The 25,116-nt window shown below is 59.7% G+C and overlaps 2 protein-coding genes across 2 annotated transcripts; both read left to right on the top strand.

Annotated features, from left to right (window-relative positions):
- The first annotated feature begins 870 nt into the window (after nt 1-870).
- adsl (adenylosuccinate lyase) lies at nt 871-8,637 on the top strand. The gene is made up of 13 exons (XM_069196878.1): nt 871-1,199; nt 3,420-3,623; nt 4,021-4,065; nt 4,386-4,465; nt 4,554-4,725; nt 4,885-4,931; nt 5,121-5,211; nt 5,425-5,494; nt 5,847-5,994; nt 6,293-6,383; nt 6,854-6,943; nt 8,001-8,177; nt 8,344-8,637. The coding sequence occupies exons 1-13, from the start codon at nt 1,023-1,025 to the stop codon at nt 8,428-8,430; spliced, it is 1,479 nt and encodes a 492-aa protein (XP_069052979.1). The 5' UTR covers nt 871-1,022; the 3' UTR covers nt 8,431-8,637.
- Nucleotides 8,638-8,719: 82 nt separating this feature from the next.
- dlgap5 (discs, large (Drosophila) homolog-associated protein 5) lies at nt 8,720-25,110 on the top strand. The gene is made up of 19 exons (XM_069196841.1): nt 8,720-9,509; nt 11,971-12,222; nt 12,947-13,152; nt 13,399-13,467; nt 14,783-14,864; nt 15,086-15,178; nt 15,782-15,874; nt 16,093-16,127; nt 16,557-16,861; nt 17,361-17,510; nt 17,888-17,976; nt 18,428-18,588; nt 19,425-19,526; nt 19,631-19,847; nt 20,147-20,744; nt 21,796-21,853; nt 23,315-23,522; nt 24,284-24,342; nt 24,562-25,110. The coding sequence occupies exons 2-19, from the start codon at nt 11,973-11,975 to the stop codon at nt 24,667-24,669; spliced, it is 2,883 nt and encodes a 960-aa protein (XP_069052942.1). The 5' UTR covers nt 8,720-9,509; nt 11,971-11,972; the 3' UTR covers nt 24,670-25,110.
- The last annotated feature ends 6 nt before the right edge of the window (nt 25,111-25,116 follow it).

Genomic DNA, 25,116 nt, shown 5'->3' on the forward strand with positions numbered 1-25,116 from the left:
ACACCACAGCTGGGTGGCTTGTTCCACACTCCCACCGCCCTTTGTGTAAAGAAGTGCCTCCAGTTCTGACAGCAGGATTACCCAAGGGGCCGAATGGCGCCTCTTATTGGTAATTATTCTTCGGTTCTGCTGGGCCGCCAGGGTCCAGGAAGGGTTCACAGCCTACCTGCTGTGTGGCTGATGGGTGTGACCATGTTTGTGCTAAACCGAGCACAAGCTACCAGCCCCAGTGCTACCCCTGACTCGGTCTTCACCCATAATGCATTGCTCTGGGGTCTGGTGGGTTCAGTTCGGGACCTGGAGGGGGGGTGCTGGCTGTGCGGAGCTTGTCTGTTATCCTAATGTTCGTGTCAGTTTCCCTTGGCTGGTAGGTTAATTGGCTGCCAGAGAATTTGGCCCCAGTGTTTGTTTGCCCTGTGATGGGCTGGCGTCCTGTACTGCGCCTGTCGCTGGCTGACTTCTCTCCAGGTGAATATCCTTCCCTTGCCTCCACGCGGAGCAATTGAGCCACTCGGTGTTGAGTGACTGTCAGGTGTGCCCGAGACATCCAGGCTACTGAGGGAAGGATGTTGCTTACGAACGTCTTGCAGGTGCATCTGGTACCTGCAGACGGGCCAGCCCTCATCAGTTGTCTCTACCTGAGGGGTAGGGAAGGAGATCGCAGCTTTGCGCTGAGCTGTCAGACACAATTCAGCTAATTCTGAGAAACATGCGGGTGTCGTCTTTATTCAGGTGAAATAGGTGGTGGAATGATATAAAAGCGGAAACAGTTATGTGGTAGCTAGCTACGCTACAGATGTGACCTTCTACCGTATTCCGGGATGTCGACTGGAAGACCGTTCTTGTCGCGCCAGCGTATTGTCGACCTCCTGCCGTATTCTGTCGGCCACTGTCGCGAAACTACTTTTTGACCCATGTGAGTTGAGTTATTGAAGGGGGTTGTGTTTTTTTTTTGGTTCTACTTGTCTGGTTACTGTTGCGGGCTTCAGTCGGTGTCCGGAGAGGCAGCAGAAGGGTGGAAGATGGCGTCGGCCGACGGTGCAAGCAGCAGCAGCAGCAGCAAAGAGGACGAATTCATGAGGTATCGGTCGCCGCTGGTGTCGCGGTACGCCAGCAAGGAGATGGCTTACAACTTCAGCGACAGGAAGAAATTCACCACCTGGAGAAAACTGTGGATCTTTCTCGCCAAAGCGGAGAAGGTTTGTCTGCCCGTGTCCGTGCCGCTCTCTCTCTCTCTCTCTCGCAGCCAGCAGTACCCGTGCGGCAGTGGTACTGTAGCTCTCCTGTGCGGAAACAGCCCTGGCTGTCCGTGTGCCGTCCTGCATCCGACACTCGACCCTGTCTCACCCTCGCAGCCCGGAGTCTGTCATCTATAAACAGCTGCAGGACCGGAGCTCCGAGCCCCAGCCTTACGCCCCTGTACAGCTGTAAAGAGGGAGAGTGCCGGTCGCAGTTGTATCTTTGATCTATAAATACAAGTCGGTGACAGCTAACGGGAAAACGGATCGGTTCGCTTCGGCACGGTTCGGGGGACGGCGAGGCCGGTTCGGGTTTTACGAGGTGCAGCAGCAGCAGCAGGACTTCGGGTATATTCCCGTTTTAACTGTGCGTGCATATTTACTCAAAATAAGCAGACCTGCCGGAAATATCCAGTCCCAGGTATCTGAAAGAGCCTGCAGCTGGCAAGACGCGGGATGGATCTGCTGGGCAGAAACCCTGTTGCGTTGCCCTAACCCCGCTCCTGACGACCCCACATCCGGTCCGTCTTTTAGTACACAACAGGTCCACTGTTGGTGCAGCTCGGGATCACCTGGAAGCGATCGATACATTTTTCAAGGACACGGTCTTTTAAAGAGAACTCGCGACCCGCCGGGGTGGGGGTTGAACTATGCCTCAGATTTTGGCTCTCACGTGATCTCTCAACGAAAGAGGGCGGTAGATGGGGGGAGGGGGGCTCCCCAGGACTGGGGCTTGGAGACCCCTGTTCCAATCAGTCCAGCCTGCACAGCGAGGCTCATGAGGAGAGGAGTGTCGTGCCGTGGGCTGAGCAGTGTTCACAATAACGTCAGCCCAGGGTGCTCGGTATCTCAGTATCTCCTCCGTTCACGGTCTCTTCTCAGTCTTGATCTCCGGACCGGATTGGTTATTCGCCCACGACTCCAGAGCTGGGAACAACACCTCATTGCAGAGCACTTCCGATCCATCCCGGGTTTTACCAGCTACCCGGTCAACACCTGTTTCTGCCTATAGGCCCTGATGCCCTGTGTTTGCCCTGCAGGACACAGACATGCGGTAATATCATGTCACTGTGTAATGAACAGTGTGCATCGGTGCAGGTTGTTCTGAGGACAGACCGCTGAGGGGGCCTGCGGTCGTCAGGAGGTCTTGATTCGACTCCTAGAGCCCAGAGTGGTCGGTCACAGTCAATCAGTTCAGTGTTAATGTCCCCCACGCGGCCTGTCACATGAGCGCCCTCAGCTGATTTCAGGAGAGGGGGCGGGGGAGGAAGAGGAGGAGGGTAGAGCAGAGCTCGTTGTCCTTCGTGTGGCGCTGGGGGGTCACAGGTCCCCACATCACAGCTTGTCGACTCGCAGGCCCAAGGAGTATGGCACAACGCCGGGCACGCAATGGAGCACAGCCAACACCAGGCACGTCCTGTAACGGAGCATGCAGCCTGGCGGGGAGGAGCGGCCTGTCCGAAATAGCCTCTGTTCAGTGTCACGGTAACGGGAGAGCCTCGGGGTCTTCGTATCGGCTTTCCAGGGCCGACAGCAGCTGAAGGGAGTTTCCCTGTTGCGCTGTTTTTAAGAGGGAAGGGAGCCCTTTCTTGTGGGAAGACAGGCTATCGTCTTGCATTAATCCCGCTGTGCCCCTCTCTCTCCCTGGACCCCAGTCCTGTCCTGACCTGTGTTAATCCTGCTGTGTCCCTCTCTCCCTGGACCCCAGTCCTGTCCTGACCTGTGTTCATCCTGCTGTGTCCCTCTCTCCCTGGACCCCAGTCCTGTCCTGACCTGTGTTCATCCTGCTGTGTCCCTCTCTCCCTGGACCCCTGTCCTGTCCTGACCTGTGTTAATCCTGCTGTGTCCCTCTCTCTCCCTGTACCCCAGTGCTGTCCTGACCTGTGTTCATCCTGCTGTGTCCCTCTCTCTCCCTGGACCCCAGTCCTGTCCTGACCTGTGTTCATCCCGCTGTGTCCCTCTCTCTCCCTGTAGCCCAGTGCTGTCCTGACCTGTGTTCATCCTGCTGTGTCCCTCTCTCTCCCTGGACCCCAGTCCTGTCCTGACCTGTGTTCATCCCGCTGTGTCCCTCTCGCCCAGTGCTGTCCTGACCTGTGTTCATCCTGCTGTGTCCCTCTCTCTCCCTGGACCCCAGTCCTGTCCTGACCTGTGTTAATCCCTGGGTCCCCCCGTCTCCCCCAGGAGCTGGGGCTGGCCGTGACGGAGGAGCAGATCGCCGAGATGGAGAGCCAGGCGGAGGAGATCGACTTCCCGCGCGCGGCGGAGGAGGAGCGCCGCCTGCGGCACGACGTCATGGCGCACGTCCACACCTTCGCCCACGCCTGCCCCCGGGCCGCGCCCATCATCCACCTGGGCGCCACCTCCTGCTACGTGGGGGACAACACGGTGAGGGGGCCGCGCCCCAGATTTGTCCGGGGTTTTCCGGTCGGACTCGGAACCGGCTCCTGGAGGATTCGTGTAGGCTGTAGTTGTCCACGCTGGGTCCAGAAGTGTTCCGGTTCTGTCTTCTTCACTTCACTGGTTATCCAAAGGGACCTGCATTCCCCACATGAAACCTGGAAAAACACCCGGAGCAGGAGAAACCGGTAGCTCAGTACGAAGATTTGGAGACCAGGAATGGCGTCGGTTCCTGGGGGAAATCCGGGTCTTTAAAGCTGGGATTGAAGGAACGGAGGAGTTGGGGGGGTTGTTTCCTAGGGATTGGGGCTGCTCTCCCTTCCCGAGAGCTGTGTTAATAATCCTCTGTCCTCCCCCTGCCCCGACGTGTCTCTCTGTCTTTCAGGATCTGATTGTGCTGCGTGACGGTTTCGACATCCTCTTACCCAAGGTGAGGCAGGGAGAGTGGGGGAGAGGGTGAGGCAGGGAGAGGGGGGGAGGGAGGGAGGGAGCACTGGACTAAGGGCTGGCGCTGGATGTTTTTGTTTTGGGACATCTGGAACGGCCAGTGTTTGCTCCTGTCCGAGGCCACCGTTGCAAAGCTGCGCTAAAGGGCGACAAGGGCTGAAGCAGAACTGGAAGGGTTGAAGAAAAGTATGAAAAATAAAACCGGGAACGAAAAACTCGCTCGCCGATGAGAATCCCCTGACCCCCGACCCTCGACCCCTGACCTCCCCCGCTGGGGCTCTTCCTTCCCTGTTCTCCTCCCAGCTGGCGTGTGTGGTGAGCAGGCTGGCCGACTTCGCGGAGAAGCACGCTGACCTTCCCACGCTGGGGTTCACGCACTACCAGTGAGTACCCCGGCCTCCTCCTCCTCCTCCTCCTCCGCCGAGACCCCGGGCCGCGCGGGGTGCCCTCAGCCGTCTCGCTCTCCGCCAGGCCGGCCCAGCTGACCACGGTGGGGAAACGGGCCTGCCTGTGGCTGCAGGACCTGACCCTGGACATGCGGAACCTGCAGCGCGCCCGCGACGACCTCCGTTTCCGGGGGGCCAAGGGCACGACGGGCACACAGGCCAGCTTCCTGCAGCTCTTCGAGGGGGACCACGGCAAGGTGAGCGCGCCGCCGCCGTGGCGACCGGGGGAAGCCGTTTTTGAGGCCGAGGCGGTTCAGGGCGGCTTTGGGCTCGGGTCCCGGAGACCGACGCGGGGACACGGAGAGGGTGAAACCTGGAATTCAGGCCTTAACTTTGGTGTCCTGACGCTCTCGCAGGTGGAAGAGCTGGACAGGCTGGTGACGGAAATGGCCGGCTTCAAAAAGTAAGCGCTCCTCTTCGAGACAGCGGCTGTAACCTGGCGACGAAGCCCTGTTCTGGCTGAGCAAGACCGGTACTCCTTTTAACGGACCTAAGGGCAGAGTCGGAGAGAATCTCCCGGATTGTGCCTGGATAAGGGAGAAGACGACTCCAGCAGACAAATGGAGACTGTGTTTGTCCCCGTGTCCCGCAGGGCGTACCTGGTGACCGGACAGACGTACAGCCGCAAAGTGGACATAGACTCGCTGGCGGCGCTGGCCAGCCTAGGCGCCACTGTTCACAAGGTGAGGAGATTCTCCCATAGGGAACATCGCCACCCGCTGGTTGCTCCATGTAACTGCAGTGCCTCGAAGTTGTGCCCTTGAAAGGGGTAAAAGCTGGCAGGCCTGTTTCTTGGTTGAACCGCTCAGCAGTCCTGTCCTTTAATAAATGATGGCTGGGTCTCGTGTGGTCTTAGCCGGAGTTGAACTGAAGCTTTACTGTTCGCTTTTCCTCAGATTTGCACTGACATCCGTCTCCTCGCCAACCTGAAAGAGATCGAGGAGCCCTTTGAGAAGGAGCAGATCGGTGAGGCCCTGCAGCCGGGGGTGATGAGCTAGACTCCCATCGCATTGCAGCGGACGTCCGTTCCGGGGTTTGAGCAGCGCTAGAGAGGTGTCTGGATTCCGACTGTGTTCGGAGCGAGTTTCCCCAGACGGGGGAAATAACGATTGGTTCAGCTTCTCTTCCGAAGTCCGCTTGCACGAGAGCCCAGAACTGGTAGTGAAACTGGGGTGCAGAGGGTGTCTGATTTGCATCTGTGACCGTATCCAGGGTTGTCTACCTTGTTAGTGCATGTGTTTTCTGTGACCGTGTGGAGTTCTCATGTGTCTGTCTCCCTGTTCTCTCCATCTCTCCATCCTCTCTCTCCTCCCCCCAGGCTCCAGTGCCATGCCCTACAAGAGGAATCCCATGCGCAGCGAGCGCTGCTGCAGTCTGGCCCGACACCTCATGACCCTGCTGTCCGACCCCCTGCAGACCGCCGCCGTGCAGTGGCTGGAGAGGACACTGGACGACAGCGCCAACCGGTACGAGGAGGGGAGAGGGGAGAGGGCAGGGAGAGGAGAGGGGAGAGAGGGGAGAGGAGGGGAGGGCAGGGGAGAGAGGGGAGGGGAAAGAGAGAGAGGAGAGGAGGGGAGGAGGGAGGAGGTAGGGCACAGAGACAGGGCAGAGAGAGAGAGAGGGGAGAGGAGGGGGCAGTGTCTGACCCCCGCAGTCCGTAATCGTGGCCCAGCTTCAGGAGGGGCGGGTGTGGGCCCCTGTCCTCTCTCCTGCCCCTTTTCCGGCTAATTCTCCCCCCCCCCCCCCCCCCGCTCTGTCTCCCAGCCGGATCTGCCTGGCGGAGGCCTTCCTGACGGCTGACATCATCCTCAGCACGCTGCAGAACATCACCGAGGGGCTGGTGGTCTATCCCAAGGTAACGGCACCCCGGCTGCCCCCTGCGATGAGGAACAGCCCTGGGTGTATCGGCACACTGGGCGGGCGCGGCCGCCAGTGGTTCCTGGTTCGATTCTGGCCGGGAGGGTACCCTCTGTGTGGAGTTCGAATGTTTCCCCCTGCATCTGGGTGGGTTTTTTTCCCAGTGACACTCCGGTAACTCCGGTTAAATGTAGGGAAACAACAGCACTTCTTTCGGGGTTTGTTTTAGGAGCGCACACGTGGCCCGTGTTGTTGGGGGGTCTGCTGGACCCCTGCGTGCCGCAGGTCGCTGTAGACCGCTCCCACGCTGCCCCGTGAGAGTCGGGCTCGTGTGTCAGCTCAGCTGTCTCGTCCGCGGTGTCAAGCAGGGGTCACCCGTGTCGCTGGTGCAGAAATGTCCCCCCCCCACCAGATATAAAATCCTGGCCCTCACACCCCGTCTCCCTGCTCTGTTTCGCCCCCCCGCAGGTGATCGACAGGCACATCCGGCACGAGCTGCCCTTCATGGCGACGGAGAACATCATCATGGCCATGGTGAAGGCAGGGGGCAACCGGCAGGTAGGGCACCCCGACAGCAGGGGGCGCCGGTGAGACCGCAGAGCCTGCTGGGGGCTTGTACACAGAGAGAGATGGGGGTATGGGTATCCCCGACGTCTGGGGCAAGAGCCATGCTGGACGTTACGGTCTGGGATAGCGAGTGGCAGACGGACACGCTGAGGCTGTAGTAGACTGGGAGACACCAGTGAGAAACAGCGCTGGCTCACCCATCAGGGTGTCGGGCTGCCTGAGCGCCTTCAGTAGGCACAGGTGCCGGTTTCTTTCTCAGCCTGCGATTGCTCCGTGTGCAGCTGAGAACAGAGCCAGGAGGAGGAGCCGGTATCGCCTGGCCCCCAGGACCCTCTCCGCGTGAGGGGCACAGCTCTGAGACCCCCTCCTCCGCGCGGACTGCAGCAGTGCTGGTTTCACCCTTCAGCCACGTGTGAGAGGGCCAGGTGTCTGGAGAACAGGCCAGGCGCAGTCAGAGCTGACCTACACTCTCTCCTCTCTCCTCTCTCCTCTCTCCGTCTCCATGCTCTCTCCTCTCTCCCCTCTCCTCTCTGTCTCCATGCTGTCCCCTCATCTCTCTCCTCTCTCCTCTCTCCTCTCTCCGTCTCCATGCTTTCTCCTCTCTCCTCTCTCCGTCTCCATGCTCTCTCCTCTCTCCCCTCTCCTCTCTGTCTCCATGCTGTCCCCTCATCTCTCTCCTCTCTCCTCTCTCCTCTCTCCGTCTCCATGCTCTCTCCTCTCTCCCCTCTCCTCTCTCCTCTCTCCTCTCTCCTCTCTGTCTCCATGCTGTCCCCTCCTCTCTCCTCTCTCCTCTCTCCTCTCTCCTCTCTCCTCTCTCCTCTCTCCTCTCTGTCTCCATGCTGTCCCCTCCTCTCTCTCCTCTCTCCTCTCTCCTCTCTCCTCTCTGTCTCCATGCTGTCCCCTCCTCTCTCCTGTCTCCATGCTGTCCCCTCCTCACTCTCCTCTCTCCTCTCTCCTCTCTGTCTCCATGCTGTCCCCTCATCTCTCTCCTCTCTCCTCTCTCCTCTCTCCTCTCTCCTCTCTCCTCTCTCTCCCCTCCTCTCTCCAGGACTGCCATGAGAAGATCCGAGTGCTGTCCCAGCAGGCCGCCGCGGTCGTGAAACAGGAAGGGGGCGATAACGACCTCATGACCCGCATCCGCAACGACCCCTACTTCAGCCCCATCCTGGGCCAGCTGGATACCCTGCTGGACCCCCAGACCTTCATCGGGAGAGCCCCCCAGCAGGTAGGGCATTACAGAAACCCACAGGTGCACTCGCCTTGGACTGTGGCCTGGGGTCCCCAGGTCTGGACCTGGAGGGCGGGGGGAGTCTGTCTCGAGTCCAGCCGGGCTCGTTCCCCCCACGACTGGACCCGTGTGTCCTCAGAACCTCTCCTCTCCCCGCCTGCAGGTGGCGCGGTTCTTGTCCGAAGAGGTGCGCCCCCTGCTGGTGCCGTACCAGGGCAGGATGGGCGAGAAGGTGGAGCTGGAGCTGTGAGCACGCCCTGGGGTGGGGGTGGAGGGGGTCATCTCATCCCAGCGGGTGCCAGGAGGTCCGTCGGCTCAAACGGCGCCCCCAGCGGTCAAGGCTGCCCGGTCCGATCCGATCTGCTTGTCCCGCGGTCTGGGTCTTGCGCTGAGGGGGTGTCCCCGGATGTCTTTGTTTGTTTCGTCCAAACCCCAATAAACGAGAGCTGAGTTCAAACCCTCGCAGGCTGTTGTGACTCGGACGCCCCTCTGTGCGCGTCCTCCTCCATCACGGGACACACACCCGCCCTGGACAGGACACCAGTCCATCACAGGACACACACAGACACACACACACTGATTTTCCCAGAAGCCAGTTAACCCACCAGCATGTCTCTGGACTGTGGCAGGCAACCCACACAAACCAGGGGAGAACATGCAGACTCCACACAGACAGCACCCCGCAATCGAACCCAGGGCCCCAGCGCTGCTCCACTGTGCCTCACTGAGACCTTCAGGTTCGATCCTGAACAGCGGCAGGGCTGTTGTAGGCTGTCCAGCGACCCCCCCCCCCCGGATCCAATGGGGGAGACGTGGAGCCCCAAGCCGAGCAAGCACGCCCGAGACGCAGGACCCGATGGCCGTAGTGTCTCTAATACCGGATCCATAAATATTGAAGAAATACACCAAACGCTGCCGCGACAAAACAGAATACCGTAAAACAGCAAGAAACCCTTCGACTACCTCGGAAAGGTGCATACAAACAGCTTTGGACCGTGGGGTTTCATTGTATTATTTTTATTTTATCAAACAGAGGACGGTAATCCGATTCAGGGCGCAAAGTAAAAGCAGCTGCGCCCCGACTGGAAGCTTTACGGTAGGGGCGCGCGCGCGCGCGCGGCGGAAGGGCGGTGTTCCAGAAGCGGCCAATGACGACGCGGCCTTTCCAGGGTTTTTTTTAACTCGTCCGCCAATGAGGAGGCGCCTCCCCCCCCCAGGCGGGCCAATCAGGGACGCGGCAGATGTTTCAAAAACTTTGCCCGCCATGTTGTCCTGAGAGAAGTTGTTAGACGGGAAGGCGGCGGTTGGCGGTCTTCGTAAATATATCGGGTAGGTTACGAAAAATAACGAATTACTCTCTCGGACGTTTTAATGGGGGGGTCTTTAGGATAAACATTTGGAGGGGAACCACAACCGGGGACACGTCGAAATCCCTTTCCGGCCCTCTCAGTAACACAATTCCGATATTCGTTGCAGAAACACGGATTCTAGTGACGGCGGTTCACTTGAGTTTTTTCACGATGAGGGCAGCGCTTTCCTGAGGCGAATTTATAAACAACGGTACAAGTCCTCGGTTGAACGGAGGGCCGGTTTTCATCGAGTGAAAGATAACGATTACGCGTCTCCGGCTGGAAAACCAAAACAAGTGTTAGAGACTTGATTCACCCCGTGAGGGAAATCGCAGTGCAAACAAGCAGCCTGGCACGGTGTAACGCAAAGATACAATAATACACAATACAATAGCGCAAGTACAGTCAGTGAGAAGTGTTGTAGCGCTGTGTAAAATTTCTGGCCTCGGAAGTATTTTTATTTTTAATTGAGTTAGCTGTGCTGTGTGAATCCCAGCGGAGTCCCGTGTGTCCTGTGGGTTTTTGGTCCCGGGTTAGGGTTTGCGTTTTGCGTTGCGCCTGATGTGGGTCTGGTCCTGGTCTCCTGTCTCTGTCCCCCAAGCCCGTCTTGTGAAGGTGACAGGGCTTCTCCCGCTGCGCCCCAGATCTCTGCGGATCTGTCCCCCAGAGAGATCAGAGAGCCACCTTTCCCGAGCCCTTTCAAACCCGGCCCCAGAACCTTCTGCTTTATCGAACTGGGTCCGGGTCTGCCCGCTCGTTGTGATTGTGTTCATTCTGCTGCCTGCCCTCCTCGTTGTCATTTCTTTCACTTGATCGGCCGGATACAATTTCTTGCATTAGGAATTTGTCTTGTCGTAAACCCCAACTTGCTCTCCATGAGACACCCAGACGGGGAGAGAGAAGCTGGGGGTCAGAGTGCAGGGTCAGCCATTGTACAGCGCCCCCTGGAGCAGTTGGGGAGCCACTTTTGAAGGCGCTATATAAAATAGTTGATTATTGTGACAGTGAGACTCACCGTGAAGCTGCGTGGGGGGGCCTGCGTGCTGTTTTCGGTGGTGGTGATGTCTGTAATTTTAGACACGGGTCCTGCGGTGTCCAATGAGATGGTAGGTTGCTGGTGGGTTGATTGGCGTCTGAGAAAACTGGCCGAGCGTGTGTGTCTGCGTGTCCTGTGATGGACTGGCGTCCTGTCCAGGTTGTGAGTGTGTGTGTTCTGTGATGGACTGACGTCCTGTCCAGGTTGTGAGTGTGTGTGTCTGTGTGTGTCCTGTGATGGACTGGCGTCCTGTCCAGGTTGTGAGTGAGTGTGTGTGTCTGTGTGTGTCCTGTGATGGACTGACGTCCTGTCCAGGTTGTGAGTGTGTGTGTCTGTGTGTGTCCTGTGATGGACTGGCGTCCTGTCCAGGTTGTGAGTGAGTGTGTGTGTCTGTGAGTGTCCTGTGATGGACTGGCGTCCTGTCCAGGTTGTGAGTGTGTGTGTCTGTGCGTGTCCTGTGATGGACTGGCGTCCTGTCCAGGGTGTGAGTGAGTGTGTCCTGTGATGGACTGGCGTCCTGTCCAGGTTGTGAGTGTGTGTGTCTGTGCGTGTCCTGTGATGGACTGGCGTCCTGTCCAGGTTGTGAGTGTGTGTGTCTGTGCGTGTCCTGTGATGGACTGGCGTCCTGTCCAGGGTGTGTCTGTGCGTGTCCTGTGATGGACTGGCGTCCTGTCCAGGTTGTGAGTGAGTGTGTGTCTGTGTGCCCTGTGATGGACTGGCATCCTGTCCAGGTTGTGAGTGTGTGTGTCTGTGCGTGTCCTGTGATGGACTGGCATCCTGTCCAGGTTGTGAGTGTGTGTGTCTGTGTGTGTCCTGTGATGGACTGACGTCCTGTCCAGGTTGTGAGTGTGTGTGTCTGTGTGTGTCCTGTACAGGTAGCACACACACACACTGAGAACACCTGTTCAGGTAGCACACACACGCACACACACACACAACACACACACACACACACACACACACACACACACACTGAGAACACCTGTACAGGTAGCACACACACACTGAGGACACCTGTACAGGTAGCACACACACACTGAGGACACCTGTACAGATAGCACACGCACACACAAGGTAAGGATGAAGGAGGGAGGGGTACTTCAGTTCACGGTGGGTCACAAGGACAGTGCAGCAGACACTGACAGCTGTTTACAGTGGCTCCTCATGAGCCCTCTCCGCTATTGACGCTGCCAGGCTGGTCTCTGGTCACTCGCCGACCCCGGCCTGCCTTGTGCGGCCCCCACAATAGGTTGCTTGCTGGGGTGGGTGCCCCTGAATTGGGAGGAGCGGTGTGAAAATGGAAGGGTGAATTCCGACGGCATCCCCGAGAGGGGGCAGAATCCGAAGGCGGGGGCCCGGTTTTCCGGGGGGGGGCTGGTCTGATGTTGCCTCCGGTTCCCTGCAGCCATGGACGGGGACACAGGGGAATCGTCTCGCTTCGCCCGGCTGTACCGGCGCGACTCCAGCGCGTCTCTGCTGCGGGTCAAGATGGCGCGGCGCCGCTCGCAGTCCCAGAAGGAGAACCGGGAGCGGGCCTTCAGCCGGAACCGCGGCCTGGAGCCGGGCCTGGGGCCGCTGTCCGAGAAGGAGCTCTCGCTGCTGGACGGCCCGGAGGGCGGCGAGGACGGCCGGGCGCCGGCGCCGGCGCCGCAGGGCAGTGAGTCGCGCGTGAACGTCTGTCGGCCCGATTGCAGGGGCTTGATTGGCACGGCCCATGAGTGACACCGGTGTTGCCACAGCAAAACTAATTTCCAATTTTCAGACATTTCCAATGAAGACACAATCACAAGATGTTTCCATACAAACTTGTGGAGCGTTACTGGGAGACGGGCTCAGTGTTCCTCAGGCTGGGACAGGAGGTCACATACTGGGCTGCCAGTTCCACTGAGCTCCCTCCCCCCTCTCCCCTCCCCCCTCTCCCAGTAGGATTGGGAGTTGTTGTGATTCTGACAGGTGTGGGAATTCTGGGATTAGATGTGTAAATTTGGGGAAGACTGTTTCTCTAATCCCAGGATCTTTGTATCGGTGCAGTAGGAAGTGCACCTCATTCCAGTTTGTTCCAGTTTCTGTCCCTCTCACCCTCTGTGCCCGTCTCTCTCTGTCCCCTCTGTGCCCGTCTCTCTCGGTCTCTCTCTCTCTGTCCCTCGCGCCCCCTGTGCCCGTCTCTCTCTCTCTGTCCCTCTCTGTCCCCTCTGTGCCCGTCTCTCTCGGTCTCTCTCTCTGTCCCTCTCGCCCCCTGTGCCCGTCTCTCTCTCTCTGTCCCTCTCTGTCCCCTCTGTGCCCGTCTCTCTCGGTCTCTCTCTCTGTCCCTCTCGCCCCCTGTGCCCGTCTCTCTCGGCTCCTGTGTGACGGCTGTTTTCACCCCCTGGCCTGGCTCTCAGAGGGCGCGAGCAGCAGCAGCAGCACCAGCAGGGCCGTGGAGGAGCGGAAGAAGATGCTGGAGCGCTACAGGGAGGCCAAGCTGCTGCAGAAGGAGAAGGAGAGGCGGGAGAAGGAGGGCAAGGGGGTGTTCAAGGTGGGGCTGTACAAGCCCGACCCGGCCGGGTACCTGTCCCGAGCCTCCGCCCAGCCTGCGGCCCGGAGCAAGGTCAGTCCGAAGGGCCCTGCGGCCTTCCGTGTGTGCGGGGGCGCGCGTTGGGGTGCACTTGAAGCCAGGCAGTCAGCGGATGCCTTTGAAAGCTGGCCAGCCCAGTGCCCGATCACCTGGAGGGATCCTGTGGTGCGGCGCCGGCCGGGCGATCGTCTGTCCAGGCCCGCCCCGGCGGCCCGCCTCCAGGTGTGGGCTGGCAGGCGGGGATGTGGGCCTCGGTGACGTCCCCCTCTGTGTCCCCAGGCCCCCGCGGCCCCCGCGGCCCCCACTCGAGTGACGCGCTCCATGCGGCAGCAGCAGGAGGCCAGCCAGGTGAGCGCAGAGGGCAGGTCCAGCTGACCTGAACACCGTGAGGCACACTGACCTGAACACTGGGACTACACACACCGTGAGGCACACTGACCTGAACACTGGGACTACACGCACTCTGAGGCACACTGACCTGAACACTGGGACTACACACACACTAAGGCACACTGACCTGAACACTGAGACTTCACAGACTGAGATGTACTGACCTGAACACTGGGACTACACACACTCTGAGGCACACTGACCTGAACACTGAGACTTCACAGACTGAGATGTACTGACCTGAACACTGGGACTACACACACTCTGAGGCACACTGACCTGAACACTGGGACTACACACACTCTGAGGCACACTGACCTGAACACTGGGACTACACACACTCTGAGGCACACTGACCTGAACACTGGGACTACACACACTCTGAGGCACACTGACCTGAACACTGGGACTACACACACTGAGATATACTGACCTGAGCACTGGGACTACACACACACTGAGGCACACTGGCCTGAACACTGGGACTTCACACACTCTGAGGCACACTGACCTGAACACTGGGACTACACACACTCTGAGGCACACTGACCTGAACACTGGGACTACACACACTCTGAGGCACACTGACCTGAACACTGGGACTACACACACACTGAGGCACACTGGCCTGAACACTGGGACTACACACACTCTGAGGCACACTGACCTGAACACTGGGACTACACACACTCTGAGGCACACTGACCTGAACACTGGGACTACACACACTCTGAGGCACACTGACCTGAACACTGGGTCTACACACACTCTGAGGCACACTGACCTGAACACTGGGACTACACACACTCTGAGGCACACTGACCTGAACACTGGGACTACACGCACTCTGAGGCACACTGACCTGAACACTGGGACTACACGCACTCTGAGGCACACTGGCCTGAACACTGGGACTACACGCACTCTGAGGCACACTGACCTGAACACTGGGACTACACACACTCTGAGGCACACTGACCTGAACACTGGGACTACACGCACTCTGAGGCACACTGACCTGAACACTGGGACTACACGCACTCTGAGGCACACTGGCCTGAACACTGGGACTACACACACTCTGAGGCACACTGACCTGAACACTGGGACTACACGCACTCTGAGGCACACTGACCTGAACACTGGGACTACACGCACTCTGAGGCACACTGGCCTGAACACTGGGACTACACGCACTCTGAGGCACACTGACCTGAACACTGGGACTACACACACTGAGCTCGTGAACTCACTCTTGTGTCTGTGTCTCCAGGCTCAGTCCAGGCAGGCGGCTGGGGCGAATCCGCCTCAGACACGGGGGGACCCCTCCACCTCAGCCACAGCGCCCCGAAAAGGTGAGGTTCTGGGGCAATGGGGAGGGGGCTGTCTAGTCTGCTCGAACTACTGCAGCTGAGGGGTTTGGGGGTCCCCCGGGAGGGGGGGGCGTGGCTGCACCAGTGAGGGTGAGGTAGGAGACGCTGGGGTTTTCAAAACGCAGACCGCGGCACCCGACAGGTTAGTTCTGTCTTCCTCTTTCCCTTCATCCTCCCTCGTTCTCTCCCGTATCGGCCAGCAGACCAGGCAGCTGTCTCCAGCAGGGGTCCGCAGACCCGCGCGGCCAGCAGAGCGCAGGCAGCGCCCCCCGCAGGCCGGGCCAGAGCAGCGCCTGGTGAGTCTCCTGCTTTTGTTTTTCGTTTTGGCTGAAGTCTTCCCCCAAGATAAAGCACACAGTACAATACAAGTGCTGAGGTCATACATGCAGTGGAATATGTTGAACGCTCAGGGGGCTGGACGCATAATAATAATAATAATGTTTCTTTATTAGCCCTATACAATTTCTTGCTAGTTACTGACTGCTGAATAATTACAGGTCATTTTAATTTGGGCCAGCTAATCTTGGAACTGTTACCAGGTTTTTGCTAAGTGGCGGCTTGCTCTTCCCCTCAGTTTATGGATCGCAGGATCTTGCCCAGCTGTTTCTGAAAGGAGACCTGGGTTTTGCCTTCAGCAACATGGCAACTTGTTCCCCACTCCTCCAACCCTTTGTGCGCAGGCTTTCCTCCTGGTCTCGGCTTTCGTTCCCTTGATTCCGGCTTGTCCTTCCACCACCCTTGTGCTCTCATGCGCTTGTCTCTGTGTCTCCAAGCTTGCCTAGTCCCATGTTTCCACCACTAGGCTGCGCTCACCAAGTCTGTCTCTCTCTCTCTCTCTCTCTCTCTCTCTCTCTCTCTCTCTCTCTCTCTCTCTCTCTCTCTCTGGTGTTGACCCGCAGAGCCCGCAGGCAGCTCCAGCCGAGCCCCGCAAACCAGAGCTACCAGCAGGACCCAGACAGCGCCCCCCGCAGGCAGGGCCAGGGGTGCCCCCGGTAACTATCCTCACACACACGCGCACACACACACCCTTCTCTCAGTCCGCATCAGAGCTCTCTCTCTGAAGCTGTTGTGATGTGGCTTAGAATCCAGGTTTCAGGGGATAAATCTCGTCGCTGCGTTTTGCGCCATTCCTGTGCGCTTCACCTCGCGTTTTTCCCTTCGTTTCTATATTTTTATTTTTTTTCTTTCTTTATTTTTTCTTTCCTCCCAGGGAAGGAGCGGCCGAAGGAGGCCGAGGAGGAGAAGGTAAGTGTGAGGGGCTCCTGCTCCCGGTTTGGCGAGGGTGAGACGGAGACGCCGGCGTCTTCCTTGGGCTCTATCCCGGGGCTGGGGTTGTGTCGGGGGGGGCGTTCGAGTCTCGAGTCGCAGCGCAGGTCAGTGAAGGTTTGCGATGAGCTGAATTGTAGTGAAAATGGCCACCTCCCGGAGAACACTGCAGGAGACGCGCTCAGGGTGCGTTTCCCACAGTGCCCCGGATCGCAGGCGTGCCGCAGAGGGTCTTGTAGTCCTGTTCCCCCTGTGTTAATGCCGCCAATGGGGGTTTAAGGGTGCTCATTCCTGCAGTGGCCCCAGTGGCTGTTCCTCCGGGCTGCCAGCAGGGGTCGCTGTGTCAGGTTGCCTCGTGACCCCGGGCCGGAGTCGGTCAGCTGCCCCGCTCGCTCTCGTTGTCCGCAGAAGCCCGGCGAGCTGCCTGGGAGGAAACGGCAGGAAATAAGCCAGGACCCCCCCAGCCTGGGATCAGCGGAGGGGGAGACGGACAGTGGGGCGCCAGAGGGGACCCCGCCCTCCTCGGCCACGGACGCGGCCCCCGGCCAGGCGGAGAGTGTGAAGACGCCCCCGCCTTCCTTCGCCCCCCAGGACTTCGTGTTCCAGGCCCCCCAGGGCCTGGGCGCCTTCTCGCTGAACCCCATGACGCCCCGCAGCGCCGACGCCTTCCTCACGCCCACCTACCACTGGAGCCCCCGGATACACCCCGCCAGGTCTGAGGCGCGCCCTCGTCCTCTCTTTCTCTCCTTGTCGCTGTGCAGCTGCACGTCTGACAGGGAAGGTGGGGGGGGTGTCCCGTCGTCTTGTCTTGCTCTGCCTCCTTGAGAGCCTCAGCCGTTAAAGAGCACCGCGTTCCCCAAAACCACTGCAGGGGGGGAGAAGATGGGGCGCCACCCCATTGTCACCCAGTTGTCTGCAGCACCCCTGAAGAAGCACTGTTGTGAAGCCTGTCACAACTGGGGGTCTTGATTTCCCCCCAGACTTGTACGAGCTTCAGTCAAACTGACCCCTGGGGCGTTCATCCCTGTCTCCTCCTCTCTCTTTTTCAGCACGTCCTCTAGAAAGGAATTATTATTATTATTATTATTATTATTATTATTATTATTATTATCTCTGAGGATGACAGTCCGCTTCCTGTCCCGTGCAGGAAGCTGGCGTCTCATTTGAACGCCCTGACGTGCGTTTTCTCCTCCCGGTTCTGTCTCCCCGCAGCAACGGTCTGACCCCGGTGTCGCCGGCGGCCCCCGCCTCCCCCCGTCCCGCCGTCCCCAGCCCGGCCCCCGCCGGCGAGGAGCTGACCGCCCCGGAGCCCCTGGACCACCCCGTCCAGCCTGCGCCCCAGCACGATGTCCCCTACTTCAGGTGCGAGCTGGAGACCGAGCGGGTCTGGTCCCGGTCCCCCCCGGGAAACCAGTCCCTGAGAAAGATGCGTCTTGTAAGTGTCTGTGTAGCAGATTCCCTGCGGTCCTCCGCTGACCGGCTGGATCAGATCCTTGGATCAGCGAGCTCCTCGCAGGGTGATCGAGAGTCACTGCTGCAGAAACATCTCGTGGTGATTTAACACGTATCATAGAACAAACATCCCTCAGTGTAGCGGGTGTGGGAGGTGCACTCTCCCTCCCCCCCCCCGGACAGTAAGTTTTGTGTGTTGTCGAAAGCCAGACGACCCCGTTATTTGCTGGCGGGGGGGCGGAGGTGGTCCATGACACCCTGACGGCGCGTGCCTGTCTGTCCCCCAGGGCGGCGATGCGGAGCGAGGCGGACCGGCTGGCGGAGCTCTGTGAGCGGTGGGGCGGGCGGACGGAGGACCCCGCGGTCCCGGAGGAGGGTGAGTCTCGGCCGGGGGGCGGTCGATAGCAGCCGTCGTTTAGGGCTCGTCCGTGACCCGCACACGCGTGCGGCCTGTCGCCAGCTGCACACCAACGCGCTTGACGGAGCCTGCTGGCAGGACCTGTGCGTTACTCTGTACCCATATAGTGGTAGGAGCTGCTGAATTCACGTGCTAGACTCGAACCTTCACGCTTGCTTGAGCTCAGGTGCGTCTCCCTCCCTGGACCGAACTCCCATCTTCTGTGCTAAACTCCCTGACAAGGAAGGAATGTTTTAAGTGCTTTCTGAGTCCTGGAGTTTCTTGGGAAAGCTAGCTCAAAGACGGGAGGGGGAGGGTGTAGAGAAAAGTATGTATGAGCTGTGTAGAGTATCCCTGTTCCTCGGTTTCCCACAGCGTCCCGCCTGCCCGTAGTGCTGATCGTCTCTCTCCTCCCCCCCCCCCCCTCCAGTGCAGGACCTGATCCGGACCACCGTGGGCCAGGCCCACCTGCTGATGGCCGAGCGCTTCCAGCAGTTCGGGGGGCTGGTGGACGACTGCGAGTTCGGCCGCGGGGAGAAGGAGACCACCTGCACCGACCTGGAGGGCTTCTGGGACATGGTCTACTTCCAGGTCAGGACAACCCCCCTCTCTCTCTCTTAGTGCAGTGTTCATGTACTGGAGTGTCCAGTCAGTGTGTCTGTATGAACCCCTCTCTCTCTCAGTGCAGTGTTCATGTACTGGAGTGTCCAGTCAGTGTGTCTGTATGAACCCCCCTCTCTCTCAGTACAGTGTTCATGTACTGGAGTGTCCAGTCAGTGTGTCTGTATGAACCCCTCTCTCTCTCAGTGCAGTGTTCATGTACTGGAGTGTCCAGTCAGTGTGTCTGTATGAACCCCTCTCTCTCTCAGTGTAGTGTTCATGTACTGGAGTGTCCAGTCAGTGTGTGTATGAACCCCTCTCTCTCTCAGTGTAGTGTTCATGTACTGGAGTGTCCAGTCAGTGTGTCTGTGTGAACCCCTCTCTCTCTCAGTGCAGTGTTCATGTACTGGAGTGTCCAGTCAGGGTGTCTGTATGAACCCCTCTCTCTCTCAGTGCAGTGTTCATGTACTGGAGTGTCCAGTCAGTGTGTCTGTATGAACCCCTCTCTCTCTCAGTGCAGTGTTCATGTACTGGAGTGTCCAGTCAGTGTGTCTGTATGAACCCCTCTCTCTCTCAGTGCAGTGTTCATGTACTGGAGTGTCCAGTCAGTGTGTCTGTGTGAACCCCTCTCTCTCTCAGTGTAGTGTTCATGTACTGGAGTGTCCAGTCAGTGTGTCTGTGTGAACCCCTCTCTCTCTCAGTGTAGTGTTCATGTACTGGAGTGTCCAGTCAGTGTGTCTGTATGAACCCCTCTCTCTCTCAGTGCAGTGTTCATGTACTGGAGTGTCCAGTCAGTGTGTCTGTGTGAACCCCTCTCTCTCTCTCAGGTGGAGGACGTCAGTAGGAAGTTCAGCACTCTGACAGAGCTGGAACAGAACAGCTGGCAGCAGGTGCAGAAGCCGAAGCCCCGAGCGAAGAAGACGGCCAGAGTAAGGCAGCCCCCCCCGTCCTGCGCCGCGGCGCCTCCCTTGCTGTGCTCACTGCCGCGGGCCCTGCAGCTCTCGCTCCTCCTTGTCTCTGCTGCTCCCTCCAGAAGCCTGTTGCGGCCGCCCCCTCGAACCCTCCGGGCCCGTCCGGCTCCGCGGCGGCGGCCAAGAGCCGGCTGGCGGCGGCGAAGGCGGCGATGCGGGCCAGGAAGAACGCGCCGGCCGGCGGGGCCCAACTGGACGCCGCCGCCGCCCCCCCGGACGCCCCCACCGTGGTGTTCGACGCCGGCTTCTTCCGGGTGGAGAGCCCGGCCAAGCTGCACGGTGAGAGCCAGGGTGGGGGGGGGCCACTGTGTTTGTGTCTGCGGCCTCCTTTCCAACCCAGAATCCCCCAGGGTTCAGACAGCGGGGTGTATCCTGGGGAGGTGTTTGTCTTCCTCGGGCTCGTCCCTCTCCTTGGCCGTGTTCTGGGGTTCGGGGGCGAGGGGGTGGTGGGGGGGCTCGGCGCTCGTGGAAGTGAACTCTGGGCCGGGAGGAGGGATCAGAAGAAAACTGGAATCTCTCTCTCTCTCTCTCTCTCTCTCTCTCTCTCTCTCTCTCTCTCTCTCTCTCTCTCTGGACAGGCTCGGCGAGGAAGTCCTCGCGGCACGGCGCCATCACGGAGAGCTCGTCCGCCGCCGCGCCCTCTCGGCGCTCCCTCTTCCGCGCGCCGGCGGCCCCTCCCCCTGCCAGCCCCGCCCCGAGCGCTGGCGCCGGTGAGCCGGTCGGCCCCCCTCTCCCCCTCCCTGAAGATCAGCCTGCTGCCCTGGAGGCAGCCAGGGCCCCCCCTGTGGGTGGACAGGAAGCCAGCCCTGCCCCGGCTCCCTCCCTCTGTCCTGGGCCTGCAGACGTCCAGGACCCCCAGAACTGCCCCCAGAGACCCGAAGCCCCCCAGCCCTGCCTCCCCCCCAGTCTGGCTCTCCCTCTGCCCGCCTCCGGGGGCGCTGGGGCTTTGGCACGAGGGGGGGGTGCCCTTCCCGCGGACGCCAACGATCTGAGCTTCACGCTCTCCCCTGCCCCCGCGCCCCCCGGTCTCGGGGAGCCCGGCTGCCGGGGCGCCCCCGCCGCGGTGGACCGGCCCAGGCCCCCTTCCCCGCCCCGCCTGCCCGCCGCCCCGCCCCCTGCTGGGGAGACTCCTGCGGCCAGCCCCGCCCCGCTGCTGCTGGGGGACAGGACAGACAGGTGAGGCTCCACTCCCGCCCGCCCTCTGTGTCTCGCTGCTGTTCTCCCTTTCTGTCTCCGTGGGCTTCCTCATCACCCTGCGGGGCGCTGTCCCTGCCCCAGTGTCCGAACCCCTGTCCCTCCCTCGGCCCCCAGTGTCCGAACCCCTGTCCCTCCCTCGGCCCCCAGTGTCCGAACCCCTGTCCCTCCCTCGGCCCCCAGTGTCCGAACCCCTGTCCCTCCCTCGGCCCCCAGTGTCCGAACCCCTGTCCCTCCCTCGGCCTCCTGTGTCTGAACCCCTGTCCCTGCCCCAGTGTCCGAACCCCTGTCCCTCCCTCGGCCCCCAGTGTCCGAACCCCTGTCCCTCCCTCGGCCCCCAGTGTCCGAACCCCTGTCCCTCCCTCGGCCCCCAGTGTCCGAACCCCTGTCCCTCCCTCGGCCCCCAGTGTCCGAACCCCTGTCCCTCCCTCGGCCTCCTGTGTCTGAACCCCTGTCCCTGCCCCAGTGTCCGAACCCCTGTCCCTCCCTCGGCCCCCAGTGTCCGAACCCCTGTCCCTCCCTCGGCCTCCTGTGTCTGAACCCCTGTCCCTGCCCCAGTGTCCGAACCCCTGTCCCTCCCTCGGCCCCCAGTGTCCGAACCCCTGTCCCTCCCTCGGCCCCCAGTGTCCGAACCCCTGTCCCTCCCTCGGCCCCCAGTGTCCGAACCCCTGTCCCTCCCTCGGCCCCCAGTGTCCGAACCCCTGTCCCTCCCTCGGCCCCCTGTGTCCGAACCCCTGTCCCTCCCTCGGCCTCCTGTGTCCGAACCCCTGTCCCTGCCCCAGTGTCCGAACCCCTGTCCCTCCCTCGGCCTCCTGTGTCCGAACCCCTGTCCCTGCCCCAGTGTCCGAACCCCTGTCCCTCCCTCGGCCCCCAGTGTCCGAACCCCTGTCCCTCCCTCGGCCCCCAGTGTCCGAACCCCTGTCGCATTCCCTCTCTCTTTCCGCTCCCTCTCCTGTCCTCTTCCTGCTCTCTGCTTTTCTTCGGTCACTCCTGACCGGCGTCCTCACTGTTCTCTCTCTCCTTTCATCCACAGTCTCAGAGATCCAGCCAGCGCCCTGTTACCTGACTCCCCCAGCAGCCTGCAGTGCGAGGTGAGTGTTGAGCGAGAGACAGGGCAGTACTGGGGCTGTGTCTCACAGGAGAGAGAGGTCAGGCTGTCTGTCCTGAGCCTCGTGGTCTGACAGTGCAGTACTGGGGCTGTGTCTCACAGGAGAAAGAGGTCAGGCTGTCTGTCCTGAGCCTCGTGGTCTGACAGGGCAGTGCTGGGGCTGTGTCTCACAGGAGAGAGAGGTCAGGATGTCTGTCCTGAGCCTCGTGGTCTGACAGGGCAGTGCTGGGGCTGTGTCTCACAGGAGAGAGAGGTCAGGCTGTCTGTCCTGAGCCTCGTGGTCTGACAGTGCAGTACTGGGGCTGTGTCTCACAGGAGAGAGAGGTCAGGCTGTCTGTCCTGAGCCTCGTGGTCTGACAGGGCAGTACTGGGGCTGTGTCTCACAGGAGAGAGAGGTCAGGCTGTCTGTCCTGAGCCTCGTGGTCTGACAGTGCAGTACTGGGGCTGTGTCTCACAGGAGAGAGAGGTCAGGCTGTCTGTCCTGAGCCTCGTGGTCTGACAGTGCAGTACTGGGGCTGTGTCTCACAGGGGAGAGAGGTCAGGCTGTCTGTCCTGAGCCTCGTGGTCTGACAGTGCAGTACTGGGGCTGTGTCTCACAGGAGAGAGAGGTCAGGCTGTCTGTCCTGAGCCTCGTGGTCTGACAGGGCAGTGCTGGGGCTGTGTCTCACAGGAGAGAGAGGTCAGGATGTCTGTCCTGAGCCTCATGGTCTGACAGTGCAGTACTGGGGCTGTGTCTCACAGGAGAGGTCAGGCTGTCTGTCCTGAGCCTCGTGGTCTGACAGTGCAGTACTGGGGCTGTGTCTCACAGGAGAGAGAGGTCAGGCTGTCTGTCCTGAGCCTCGTGGTCTGACAGGGCAGTGCTGGGACTGTGTCTCACAGGAGAGAGAGGTCAGGATGTCTGTCCTGAGCCTCATGGTCTGACAGTGCAGTACTGGGGCTGTGTCTCACAGAAGAGGTCAGGCTGTCTGTCCTGAGCCTCGTGGTCTGACAGTGCAGTACTGGGGCTGTGTCTCACAGGAGAGAGAGGTCAGGCTGTCTGTCCTGAGCCTCATGGTCTGACAGTGCAGTACTGGGGCTGTGTCTCACAGGAGAGGTCAGGCTATCTGTCCTGAGCCTCGTGGTCTGACAGTGCAGTACTGGGGCTGTCTCTCACAGGAAACCAAGATGTGAACTACACTGAGTCTCCATTATCTGGATCTGACAGTGATGGGAGTGTTCATTGGATGAGCTAGCCTGAGTTTCTTAACAGGATTCCACTGATCAACCAGTGGAATATTTTAATATGAAGCTACAAATGATTTGGGCTGAGTTTGCTTTCCACAGATCCACAGCTATCTGGGCTTGCAGAGTCTTCACTGTAGTTCCACTAGTTATGCTTTTTGCTTGCAGCCATGTGTGCAGGACACTATCTCTTACACTGTGTGTAACGATGGTGTTTACGCAGGCTTTGTCGGGTCTGGATTTTGAGCGGTACCTACAGCCCACAGCGCGATGCAGCATGTCGCCACGAGAAACTGTTGCCATGGAAGTGTCATCCCCGGCCTTACTGCTGCCGATGGATGTGGAGATGGACAGTCCTGTGCCATCCCAGCTAGCCGGGGAGAGGGAGTCAGAAGAGCAGACGGATGCCCAGACCGAGGACACCTGTACAGGTACTGCACACACACACACACTGAGGACACCTGTACAGGTACTGCACACACACACACACTGAGGACACCTGTACAGGTACTGCACACACACACACACACTGAGGACACCTGTACAGGTACTGCACACACACACACACACTGAGGACACCTGTACAGGTACTGCACACACACACACACACACACACACACACACTGAGGACACCTGTACAGGTACTGCACACACACACACACTGAGGACACCTGTACAGGTACTGCACACACACTGAGGACACCTGTACAGGTACCGCACACACACACACTGAGGACACCTGTACAGGTACCGCACACACACACACTGAGGACACCTGTACAGGTACCGCACACACACACACTGAGGACACCTGTACAGGTACCGCACACACACACACTGAGGACACCTGTACAGGTACTGCACACACACACACACTGAGGACACCTGTACAGGTACCGCACACACACACACTGAGGACACCTGTACAGGTACTGCACACACACACACACTGAGGACACCTGTACAGGTACCGCACACACACACACTGAGGACACCTGTACAGGTACTGCACACACACTGAGAACACCTGTACAGGTACTGCACACACACACACTGAGGACACCTGTACAGGTACCGCGCACACACACACACACACACACACACACACACACACACACACACACACACACACACACACACACACACTGAGGACCCCTGCGCAGGGTGCTGATGGGTTCTCTTCAATCCACAGCCCCAGCCCTGCTGGCTGCAGTCCCCGCGCTGTTGCACAGCGTGACCCCCGTCTCCTCGGTGAGTACCGCCAGCCCTGCGCTGCAGTCCGCCTCTTGCCCTCCGGCTCCCCCTGCCTGTCGCAGCTCTGCGCGGCCGGCTGGCCCCTTGCTCTCCTGCAGTGTCTCCACCCCTCCTTTCCGGTCCCTCGCTTTGCTTCTCTCTGCCCGAGCGCTGAAGAGTGAAGGTGAGCCGCGCGTGAGTCTTAACCTCTCCCTCACCCCTCTCGCCCCCCTCCAGCCCAGGAGCAGTGATCCACTGTGCTTCACCCCGATGTACAGAGAGACCGTGCGTCAGTCGCTGGTCGCCCGAGACCTCATGACCTTCACCCCTCCCACGAGCAATTAGAGTCGCCCGCTGCCCCCCCAGCCTCCCTGTCTCCTGCGGTGAGGCCCTGCCAGGGTGAAATAATCCTGAGGCCCCCTAGTGGCCAGGAACCCCAGACGCTGTTGCTTTGGCATGAGTTCCTGCCTCAAGGCATCCTGGAGGGTGTTTGGGAGAACAGTGGATGGGATTTTCCTGGTGGAGGTGTGTGGGATCTCCGTATGGAGCCTGGTCTCTGGCCTGGGTTCGCTGGCTCCCCTCTTCATCTCGTACGGAGGCACCGATCTGGAAAGCGAACAGAGGAGGGGGGGGTACTGAGATTTATTTTTCGGCTGGAGGCCACATCGATACCTGTGTCTGGCCTGATGGTAATCTTTCCACGTGCTCGTTCCTCGTTCGTGTTGCTTTGTAACCCCTTAAAAGAAAGCGAACATCTGTAATAACCGTATTAAAGGACTGTGTTTACTTCAG

The sequence above is a fragment of the Lepisosteus oculatus genome, chromosome 12 (genome assembly GCF_040954835.1).
Source record: "Lepisosteus oculatus isolate fLepOcu1 chromosome 12, fLepOcu1.hap2, whole genome shotgun sequence".
Taxonomy (NCBI): domain Eukaryota; kingdom Metazoa; phylum Chordata; class Actinopteri; order Semionotiformes; family Lepisosteidae; genus Lepisosteus; species Lepisosteus oculatus.

Excerpts from the sequence above, each read along its gene's own strand:
- adsl (XM_069196878.1), top strand. The coding sequence starts at position 1,023 with ATGGCGTCGGCCGACGGTGCAAGCAGCAGCAGCAGCAGCAAAGAGGAC. Across the intron at positions 4,726-4,884 it reads TCGAGGGGGACCACGGCAAG|GTGGAAGAGCTGGACAGGCT; the intron begins GTGAGCGCGCCG and ends ACGCTCTCGCAG. Across the intron at positions 5,495-5,846 it reads CTTTGAGAAGGAGCAGATCG|GCTCCAGTGCCATGCCCTAC; the intron begins GTGAGGCCCTGC and ends TCCTCCCCCCAG.
- dlgap5 (XM_069196841.1), top strand. The coding sequence starts at position 11,973 with ATGGACGGGGACACAGGGGAATCGTCTCGCTTCGCCCGGCTGTACCGG. Across the intron at positions 19,848-20,146 it reads GAGCCCGGCCAAGCTGCACG|GCTCGGCGAGGAAGTCCTCG; the intron begins GTGAGAGCCAGG and ends CTCTCTGGACAG. Across the intron at positions 24,343-24,561 it reads GCGTGACCCCCGTCTCCTCG|CCCAGGAGCAGTGATCCACT; the intron begins GTGAGTACCGCC and ends GCCCCCCTCCAG.